At 48.5% G+C, this 11,351-nt stretch overlaps 1 protein-coding gene across 1 annotated transcript; it reads left to right on the forward strand.

Annotated features, from left to right (window-relative positions):
- Positions 1–6,240, forward strand: KLK5 (kallikrein related peptidase 5). The gene is given in 6 exon segments (XM_036834043.1): positions 1–20; positions 684–1,018; positions 2,231–2,455; positions 2,458–2,484; positions 2,617–2,750; positions 5,738–6,240. Coding segments are annotated over 6 exon segments (897 nt in total). The 3' UTR covers positions 5,894–6,240.
- Positions 6,241–11,351: the final 5,111 nt, after the last annotated feature.

Below are 11,351 nucleotides of genomic sequence, written 5' to 3' on the forward strand. Positions count from 1 at the left end.
ATGGGGGAACCGGTGATGCGGTAGGATATCTATGCCCCTATCTGCAGGTTTGTGTGAGGGAGAAGGGTATTAGCAGGATAATTCAGGAGGCACATTTGTGTTCGAGAATTCGCAAAATAGCTCTGCTCTCCATCCCCCCACCCCACGGGAGCCCCACCCCAGTCTGAGCACTTTTCCTGGTTCTGCTGCTCCAACTCTGGCCCAGCCCACAAGCTCTGACTCTGCCCCTTTTCCCCATCCATACCCCAAGTCCAGACTTTATCTACAGTCAGGGATCCTTGAGCTGTGCCCCGACCCCAAGAAAGGCCCAGCCTCTTTGGCTCTCCTCCTTTGGGCCGGGCTCCACCTCCGGTCCTGACCACAGTTCCTAGAACCCAGCCCCTCCTTGTTCTCCCAAAGTCAGGGCTCTTTATAGGATCGACTCCTCCGCGGGACCCTGGCCTTGGCCCTGCCCAAGTCGATTTCAAGCCCCTCCCACACCTCAGGCTCTGCCGACTCTAGCCCAGACCCCATTCGCTAAGGCTTGACCCCACCCCTCACTTCTTAAAACCAGGTCCCGCCCCTAGAGCCCTGCCCGCCCGCCCCCGCCCCCCCAACCCCCCGCAACAAAAACGGCCCTCGGAGGTCAGAAGTCCTCTGGCTGGTCTCGCCTCTTGATTATAAGCCCCGCCCCCGAGTCCAAGCCCCGCCCCCGAGCTCCATTTCCCGCCCCCCGCCCCCCCCCCCCGTTTTCTGCCCCCAGAGCCTGTTCTCGCAAATGGCGTTGCTTCCTGCGACAACTCCTCTGCCGTCGGGCCCTCCGGGAGCACCCAGGGCCTCGGACCTGGGGCCGCGGAGAACACCCGGGCGGCCGACGGCACCAGCAGCCGCCTCGTGAATGGGACCGACTGCGAGAGGCACAGCCGGCCGCGGCAGGGTGCGCTGTTGCCGGGACCCAACAAGCTCTACTGCGGGGCCGTGTTGGGGGACTCGCCGTGGCTGCTCACGGCCGCCCGCTGCCGAAAGCAGGGAGTGGGGGGCTCGAGAGGAGGGCTGAGGGGGGTGGGGCATGGAGGTGCGGGGGATGGGACGGGGATGAGGGAGCAGGAGCGGGTAGAGCTGGGGATGGGATTTAGAATAGAGCTGGGGGGCTTCCCTGGTGGCGCAGTGGTTGAGAGTCTGCCTGCTAATGCAGGGGACACGGGTTCGAGCCCTGGTCTGGGAAGATCCCACGTGCCGCGGAGCAACTAGGCCCGTGAGCCACAACTACTGAGCCTGCGCGTCTGGAGCCTGTGCTCCGCAACAAGAGAGCCCGCGATAGTGAGAGGCCCGCTCACCGCGATGAAGAGTGGCCCCCGCTTGCCACAACTAGAGAAAGCCCTCACACAGAAACGAAGACCCAACACAGCCATAAATAAAAAGTAAATAAATAAATAAATAAAATTTAAAAAAAAGAATAGAGTTGGGGAGGAGAGTTGGGGTGGGGATGGGGTTAGATAGGGGAGGGGCTTGTGGTACTGGCTGGGAGTTAGGGATGAATTGGATTTGGGGCTACGAATGCAAATGTTGGATGGTTAGGAGTAGAGATGTGACTTGGTTTGGCTTTAGAATCGGAGGTGGGATGGGACAGGATGAAGATGGTGTTGGGTTAGAGACAGGAGTGGGATTGGAGATGGCTGAATTTGAAGTTGGAAATGCATATGTTGATGATTTGGAGGTGGGTAAAAGATTGGGCCTGGAGTTAGGGTTGGGTTTGGGGTCGAGAATGAGTTGGATTTGGGTTTGGTCATAGGCTGATGGTTTGGGATGAAGATAGCATTAGGTTTGGCTCTAGAATTAGAGGTGGGTGGAGATTGGGATGGAGTGGAGATAAAAATGGAATTGGGATAGGGTGGGGCTTCGGAATAGATGTAGGATTGAAGATGGGCTTTGGATTAGAGTTATGGGTGGGGTTGGAGATGGTTGGCTTTGAGGTTGGGCATGGTTAGATAGAGTTGGGGTTGAGACTGCATATGTGGGTGGTTTCTGTGTGGGGAAAGGATTAGGGTTAGCGCGGGGGACGGGATGGAGATGGGTTTGGAGTTGTGACTGGGGCGGGGATAGGCATGGGGTTGAAGATAAAGATGGTGTTGGGGATGGATTTGTGGATAGGGGTGAGATTGGGGTTGCGAGTTGGTTTGGCGTTGGGGTTGACATTGGATATGGGGATGAGGGTCAGAGTTGGTCGTGATCAGCTCCGTCTTCCTCAGAGTTTTCAGAATCCATCTTGGCCACCATTGCCTGTCACGCATATGTGAATCCGGGCAACAGCTGTTTCAGGGGATCAAATCCATCCCCCACCCCGGCTGTTCCCACCCCGGCCACTCCAGCGACCTCACGCTCATCAAACTGAACAAAAGAATCCGTGAGACTCTGCATGTCAGGCCCATCAGCATCTCCTCCCATTGTCCATCTGCTGGGACCAGCTGCTTGGTGTCTGGTGGGAAACAACCAGCAGTCCCCAGGGTGAGTGTCCAGGTCTCTTTCGATACCCACCTGTGTCTGCCTTCTCCCCCTCTCTGTCTCTTAGCACTCTGCCCGTTCCCATCTTCCTCCGCCGCTCACTGTGGCCCTGCTCTGCATTTCTCTGTTTGACAGCTACCTTCCCCAGAGTCCTCCAGTGCTTGAACATCACTGTGCTAAGTGATGACAGGTGCAAGACGGCCTATCCAAATCAGATAGGTGACACTATGTTGTGTGCTGGTGACCAGGCCGGCAGAGACTCCTGCAAGGTAAGGCTAGAGACTTCTCCGTTCATTCAGCAGATACACACTGAAACCAGCCATGTAACCCGGAACCTTGCTATGTGCTGGGGACCCTGCGATGATCAAATCGGTGCTCAACCGAGCTCATATTCTGGAGCAGTGCTGTCTAGTAAAAATATAATGTGAGCCTTACGAGTAATTTTATTTGGTTTTTGTGGGGGTTTTTTTCCCCTCACTGTGCAGCATGTGGGATCTTAGTTCCATGACCAGGGATCGAACCTGTGCCCCCTGCTGTGGAAGCATGGAGTCTTAACCACTGGACCGCCAGGAAAGTCCTTACATGTAATGTTAAACATTCCAGTAGCTACATGTAAAAAAAGTAAAAAACAGCTGAAATTGACTATTATAATAATATACCCTATTTAATCCCATGTATCCCAAGTACCATCATTTCAAATGGTAATTAATATAAAAGAATTATGAATGGAATGTTTTACATTCTTTTATTCTCACAGTAAGTCTTTGAAAGCCAGTGTGTATTTTTTTGGTTTGTTTTTTGTTTTATTTGTTTTTTCTTTTTTTTCTATTTTTTCCTTGTTTGTTTGTTTTTGGTTTGTTTGTGCCAGTGAGTATTTTTACACTGACAGCATATCTCAATCTGGACTAGCCATGTTTCAAGTGCTCAAGGGCCCCATATAGCTAATGGCCACTGTATTAGCACAGGTCTCAAGGGAGAGCTCAAGGCTGTGTTGTATAGAAGGGCAGGATGTGCCCTGAATAAAGATATCACATCTAAGGGCCACCCTTCAGACAATATACATCACAGTTTTGTCTTATTTATTTTGGCATATTTCAGGCAGATGCAGTCTTAAGTGTCTCGTTCCCATAAAATCTGTCGTATGAAAGTTTTCTGACAAAGGCTAGTAAAATGTCTTAAAGAAGGAAAACAGAAACCCATGGTAGGTATTTTTAAAAGAAAATATTTAACAGAGAGGATTGATCACAAAGTTGTTAGAATAGCAAAAAGGTTAAAGAAAATCTTATGGTCAGGAAACTGCATAAACAGGGTAATTTCAGAGAGTGGTAAGGGCTGTGCAGGAAATAAAACATAGTTTTATGAAAGCAAGTGATGGGGGGGCAGTATTTGGAAGGGTGATTGGGAAGGCCTCAAAGAGGTGGCATTGGAGCGGAGATTGAATGACACAAAGGAGCCAGCCTCGCAGAGGTTAAGGGCAAGAAAAGCATGTGCAAAGGCCCTGAGGCAGGGAGGAGTTCAGCTGATTCAAAGAATAAAAAAAGAGCCAGCATGTTTGGGGGACAGGGGTTGAGGCTGGAGAGATGAGTGGGACCCAATGTTCAGCAAACATTTCTTCATCCCCAGTACAGAGCTTCTTTATATTCTCATGGGAGCTTTATTTGTTGAGGATGACAGAAATTAAACTGTTACAGCTCAGGACCCTTCCCTGTATTCAGGTCCCCAAAGGGTCTAGAGGAATGTAAATTAACAAGCTCTCTGCTGGCAGGATGTATGTTTCAGTAATATTGGTGTTTAGTAAGCTGTGGGCTCAGACAGCACTCCAGTCCCCTTCTGATGGCTGGGAAAATCTCCCCACCCACCTCACCCACCCCCGCAAATCTTACAAATGTGACAGTTGCAGCAACTCCCCAGATCTGCCAATTTAATCTCTGTCCTCACTTAACACTGGAAGCACCCACATCTGGAGAGAGGGATGGGTGGAGGGGTTTTTATCAGAAGAAAACACATCTAATTTGGATGTCAACATTGTAAACCACTTAGCCTTTCTGTAGCCAAGGGTAGTACCTTGCTATTTTTTCCCTAGACCTCGAGTGTCTTTTTCATACCAGAATGTGGTCTGGGTGTGGCCGCTAAAAGCAAGAAATAATAACAATAATACTAATACTATAACACTAATAGCAGTTAACTAATTGCCAGACACTCGTTTAAGTGTTTCAGATGCATCAGCTCAATTTACTCATTTAAGCTTTATTATTAACTCTATTTTACAGACGAGGAGCCAAGGCTCAGAGCAGTTAACTGCCAAGCAAAAGAAGCTCTGTAGGGATGTTAAACAAGGGCGAACAAAAAATGATGAGAGAAATCAAACCACAAGAAAGTTGAAATTTAGCGATCGGGGCAGCTAAGCTTTTTTTGCCTGGGAAAGAGCGTCTGCATTATAATGGGGAAAGAAGCCAGGTTGTAGGTATTTTGCGTAAACATAAATAAGAAATGACAGTAAAGAGTGCTGAATATTATTACAGAAGGGTAATTACGGGGAGCTATGGGGGATTAAGCACAGGCAACCTAAATTAGTCCAAGGGAGTGATTCTCAACCCCAGGGTAATTCTGACCCCCCAGGGCATGTATGGCAATGCCTGGAGATGCTTTTCGTCATCGTTACAGCTGTCTGCTGGGGAGGGAGGGGTTTCCTAGCATGTAGTGGGTAGAGGGGTGCTGCCAAATGCCTTACAAGGCACAGGACACCCTCCCGTAGCAAAGAATCGTCTGGTCCCAATGTCGGCGGTGCCCAGGTTGAGAACCCCTCACCCAGGGGCTGAGAATTGCCTCTCTGCAAAAGTGAGGTATACGCACAAGGCGGATTGGTGTCAAGGACGGGTGAAGGGTGAGCAAGGGAAAGGAAGGGGTGTCCAGTAGGAGAAACACAATATTCAAAGGTTGGAGGGGAGAGTGAGAGAGAAATAGAAGGAAGCACAGAGACACACAATGAGGGAGACAGACAGAAAGGAGGTTGGGGGCTGGGTAGAGAGGGACAAAGGGGGTTTCTAAAGGGTGAACGTGGGGTGAAATATTAATATTCTCTGTGTGTCTCTTTTTACCTGTGTCTCCCTCTCTGTCATTGTCTGTGTCTCCTCATCTCTCTACTTTTCCCACCCGTGTCTCTATTCTTGCTGTCCTGGCCCTTCCTCATCTATATGACTCCCTCCCTCACCTCCCCACATCGCTGCCTCTCTGTGCCCCTCTCTCTCCTCCACAGGGTGATTCCGGAGGCCCCGTGGTCTGCAGTGGTTCCCTCCAGGGCCTTGTGTCCTGGGGGGACCTTCCCTGCACTCAGCCCAACAGACCCGGCGTCTACACCAACCTCCGCCGGTTCTCCAAGTGGACCCAGGACACTATGCAGTCTAATTCATGAGTCGTCCTAGGACCCGGCATTCTGGCCTCCCTCGTCCCCTGCAAGTCCCCACCCCTGCAGGGACCCCAGCACTCCTTCCAGACACCACTTCCTTCCCCAGAATGTTGAGGTGGTTCATCTCTCCAGGGCCCCGCCCCCAGTCTCCTGGAATCAAGGTCCTCCCCTTTCCCGGACAGTGGATGGACACGTCCTTCTGGTCAGATCCTGAAGACAGTTCCCATAATGACCGGGGCGAGAGTTGCACTGCACCTCTGTCTCCCCAGTGGTTCCTTCCTCGGGTCCAGAGTCCACCTTCTCTGCAGCCATGACCCAAATTTGGTCCCAGAAATAAAACGTCTGAGAAGTGGGCTCTGTGTGTGGTCTCTTCCTGAATAGCCGGGAAGCCAGGAACAAGTCACTCACCCCTCGGCACTGCTGTGTGTACTCTATTAGGTTATTTCAGTTGCAGGAAACAGATTCACTCGATCTGCTTTTCATTTTATTCATAAATATTGATTGACTGCCAGAAATGTGTCCAGATGCCGGGGATATTGCAACGGGCAAAGCAGAGAAGAATTCCTGCTGCGTGAAGCTCCGCCTGTAGTAGGGGAAGACAGACGATAAAAAGATAGACAAATATATACTATAATAAGTATGTGATATGAATAAAAGGAGAACAGGGCATGAGGAAAGAGAAGGAACGTTGGGGGGATGTGTATTTACACTGGGAGGTCCGAAGGGTGCGGGAGAGCAGTAGCTACTCTGACCCCCACCCTCACCCCAAGATGTCCACATCCTAATCCCTGGAACCTGTGAATATGTGACTTTATATGGCAAAGGGACTTTGCAGCTGTGATTAAGGATCTTGAGAGGGAGAGACCAGTAGAATCCAAAGGGTCCTTATAAGAAGGAGGCAGGATAGGGGGTCAAAATGAGAGAGAGATTGGATGATGTTATGCTGATGGCTTTGAAGATGAAGGAAGGGGCCATGAGCCTAGGCATGTAGGTGACCTCTAGGCAATGAAAAAGGCACAGAGATGGATTATCCCCTAGAGTCCCCAGAAGGAATTCAGCCCTGCCCGTCAATGCCTTGATTTTAGCCCAGTGAGACAACATTTTGGACGTCTGACCTCCAGAACAATAAGAGAGTACATTTGTGTTGTAAGCCACTGCATTTGTGATCATTTGTTACAGCAGCAACAGGAAACTAACATGAAGGGCTTCTCAGAGGAGGTGTCATTTGAGCTGAGACGTCTGGGATGAAAAGGGATTATAGCCCCGTGAATGTCTGGTGTTCCAGATGGGAGGACAAGTGCAAAGGCTCTGAGATGGGGACAGTCTGGGCATTTCTCAGAACGCAAAGAAGACCAGTATACCTGGAAGCTGGTTGGTTTGTTTTCCTAAAAGTTTGGGAAGCCACCAGAGGTTTTAAAGCCAGATGGTGACGTGCGCTAAGAAGATCATTCTGGCTGTTGGTGGAGAACAAAATGGAGCTGCTTATTGGCCAGAGCTGAAAAGGGAAGGTGCGTTAGCAACAGACTGTCCATGACTTGCAGTTGGAAAGTCTCAGGACAGAAGCAGCTGCCTCTGGGATCCCTCACTCTTCCCCCACGTGACCTTGCTTTCACGGTCTCTCTCTTCTCATTTCCTGCAAGGGGCATCCTCTGTTTTCCCATCATCCCCCTGATAACTGGCTCCAGCGATTGGCTAGTCTGAGTTCACAGTCGAGGGAGAGAAAAAACCTGATTGGATGCTCACGGGAGGTGCTGACTCCGGATCCAGTCAGCTATGGCCAAGGGGGTGGGGCCGCCTGGTGCAGGTGGACCCTCCAGTAACCCTTTCCGCAGCAGCAGCGGGCTGTCAGGGAAAAGGACACATCCGGAGACACGAGATTTAGTCTTCAGCATCCAGATGTCAATGTTATATTTGTTTGGTTCACCCAGACTTTTATCTATAGTTGTAAACATTTCCTTCTCACTGTGGCCAAGTATATTATTTTGTAAACGTACTTCAATTTAGTTACCCATTTTAACTGTGCATAAGCATTTGAATAGTTTCTAGTTTCTTCAACGGTTTTAAACCATTTGACTTTTTCCTAATGTAACGTTTGCTAAAGCGTTGGTGAAAAGAGTTTAGGAGAAGCAGTGTACTTTGATTGTCCAACCACCCCATTCCCATGCTTATTCCCCCTGATGACAGAACCCAGAAGCATCCTGGATCGGGTTCAGGCTCAAGGGTGAGCAGGAGATGAGAAGGGAAGTGTGTGGGCCAGGAGGCAGAAATTGTGGATTGTGAACTTGTCTGACTCAGCACAGGGCAAGCTGGGCAAAACTGAGACGTAGTCATCATTCTCTGCACTGCATTACCACCTGGGACCATCTGTTGCTCGGGGTGGCACGTGACCTAAATAAAGAGGTTCACCGGGTGGCCACGTGAGCCAGTTCTAAGCAGTAAGACATGAGCTGAAGTATGATAGATAACTTGGGATGGAGCTATAGACAGGAGGACAGACTGGGGAGGAACGTAAAGATACATGTCAACAATAGTCAGTGTTCTAGTTCTTGGCCTGGATGTTGGGTTCACAGATATTTATTATTTGTTGAAATGAATGAATGAATAAGTAAAATAAAAGAGGGTCATGCATGGATCAGTGTTTTAAAAAAAAAAAAAGACATAAGCTGAAACCTAGCAGCTGGGTTTTCCTGGGAGGCTTTTGTTTTGCTGATAAAAGGGAGAGCATTATGTTTGGTCCTTCCCTCTCTTCTCACCTGGCATGGAGGTGCCCGGAGGTAGACCAGCCACTATGAGGATAAAAGCCACAAATAAAGATTCGATTGCGGGATTTCCCTGGCGGTGCAGTGGTTAAGAATCCGCCTGCCAATGCAGGGGACACGGGTTCGAGCCCTGGTCCGGGAAGATCCCACATGCCACGTAGCAACTAAGCCCGTGAGCCACAACTACTGAGCCTGCGCTCTAGAGCCAGCAAGCCACAACTACTGAGCCCACGTGCCACAGTTACTGAAGCCCGCATGCCTAGAGCCCGTGCTCTGCAACAAGAGAAGCCACTGCAATGAGAAGCCCACACACCGCAACGAAGAATAGCCCCCGCTCACTGCAACTAGAGAAACCCACTCACATCACCAAAGACCCAGTGCAGCCAAAAATAAATAAATAAAATAAATAAACTTATTTAAAAAAAAAAAAAAAAGATTCGATTGCAAGAAGCAAGAGGAAACCTGCATTGTTGGCGACTTACTTAAGTACCTGCTCCAGGCATGGACTTCCAATATCTGGGCTGGAAACAGAGAGAATAAAACCTCAAGTGTCTGGGCTACTGGAGCTGGTTTTCAGTATGCTGATACAGAGGAAATGGTGGGGGAAATAACGTTTCTAGGAACTAAATGCTGAGCTAAGACACTGTGCAAATTTTCCTTGGCAGGTTTGACTTTCCCTTCCTGGATGAGGATGTGTCTTTTCCCATGAGGAGGCTGGCTCCAGAACCAGGATGGGACAGATGTCAGTAAACAGTTTCCAACAAGGGTGGAGAGGATCAGTGTGTTTCCCACACGGTGATGTAAGCGGTGAGAATAGGGCTGTGGTGGTGCAAGAAATAAGCTTCTTGCCCTACTAGACATTAAGACATACTACAAAACAAACTTAATGTATTTTTTAAAGTGAGGTATTAGTGCAAGAACAGACAAATGGATCAGAGACACAGAGCAAGAGCTCAGAAAGAGGCCCATGGGAACTCAATGTAATTTTATATACTCTATATAAAATATGTTAAAGTAGCAACTCAAATTAATGGGGGAAAGAAGGTACACTTAATAAATGGTGTTAAGAAAACTGGCTCATGGGACTTCCCTGGTGGCGCAGTGGTTAAGACTCTGAGCTCCTAAGGCAGGGGTCGGGGTTCGATCCCTGGCCAGGGAACTAGCTCCCACATGCATGCCGCCACTAAGAGTTCACATGCCACAACTAAGGAGCCAGTGAGCCACAACTAAGGAGCCCTTGAGCCACAATGAAGGAGCCCACGTGCCGCAACTAAGGAGCTGGTGAGCTGCAAAAGGAAGAAAGAAGGAAAGAAAGAAAGAGAGAGAGAGAAAGGAAGAAAGAAAAAAAGGAAGGAAGGAAGAAAGAAAGAAAGAAAACTGGCTCACTGTGAGGAGAAAACTAAATGCAGATTCCTATCTGACACCACACATGAAAGTGGACTCTGGAAGTATTAAAAACCAATATGGGAAAGATACACTTATAAGGTTAATAGAAAAAAAAAATCAAGGAAAATATTTTTGAATCTCTGTGACAGGGAACGACTTCTTAAGACTTCAAAATCACAGATCATAGGACAAAACATTGATTAGGTTCATTATGTCAAAACTAAGAATTTAGGTTTAAAGGAAGGTAAGACAGACCATTAATAGGCATTTGTCAGAATGGGAAAAATTATTTGTAATATCAAAAATGGACAAGGGACCAATACCTGTAATAGGCAAGAAGCACCTGTGAAATGATAAGAAAAAAGATGGACACCGTTTGGGGAAAATGGGTAAAGGGTATGAATAGGCAATTTGTAGAAAAGCTATGCATATGAGAGGGTTGTTCAAAACTCATTAGTTACCCGAGAAATGTAAATTGAAACAAGGAGAACTGCTCTACACCCATTAGGGTGGAGAAAATTAGAAGAATGGATAGCGTCAAGTGTTGTTAGGGGTGTACACATATTAGAATGTTCAGGTGCTACTTGGGTAAGGGTGGTGCTTTCAATTCTGAGGAAGGGTCTGGCACTACTTCATCAAATTAAGTATACACACACCCGATGACTCCGCCATCTCTCTCCTGGTTATACATTCCAAAGAAATTCTTACACACCCACAAGTGGACACATACAAGGATATGACTTGCAGTGTTCTTTGCGGTGTCTGGGAGTTGGTAGCCACGGAGTGTCCATACCGAGGGAGGTTGTTGGGTGAATGTGTGGACACCCTCCATGGAGTTCCTGCAGTGGGGCAGATGTATGAACACAAACAGCATGGATGGGTCTTAAAAACACGGTGCTTGTTTGAAAAGCAACTTGGAAGAGAATGAGATGTGTGATCCAGGGCCGATTACATACATTAAAATTACACACACATAAAAACCACACTGTATGTTTTGTAAGACTGAGGGAGGGTGGCAAGAAGGAAGGGGGGGGGGTGGGAAGAAGAAAGGGGGGATGCGAAGGAAGGAAGGAAGGGAAGAAGGAAGGACAAAAGAGGGACTCTGTACAAACCAGTGATGATAATGTTGATAATGGTGCATAGATGATGTTCAACCTCCGACCTAAGGTCTAAAGGGAGTAAAAAATAACCTTGTCAGATTGGCAAGCCACATCTTGCATGAACACTGCCCAGGGGCAGAGCCCCTTCTGCAAGGCTAGGGAAGCTCTGTGTGTGTGTTGTGTGTTTCTACTCACTGTGGCCACCTTCTGATATTATTG

Source organism: Balaenoptera musculus, chromosome 19, assembly GCF_009873245.2.
Source record: "Balaenoptera musculus isolate JJ_BM4_2016_0621 chromosome 19, mBalMus1.pri.v3, whole genome shotgun sequence".
NCBI classification, from domain to species: Eukaryota; Metazoa; Chordata; class Mammalia; order Artiodactyla; family Balaenopteridae; genus Balaenoptera; species Balaenoptera musculus.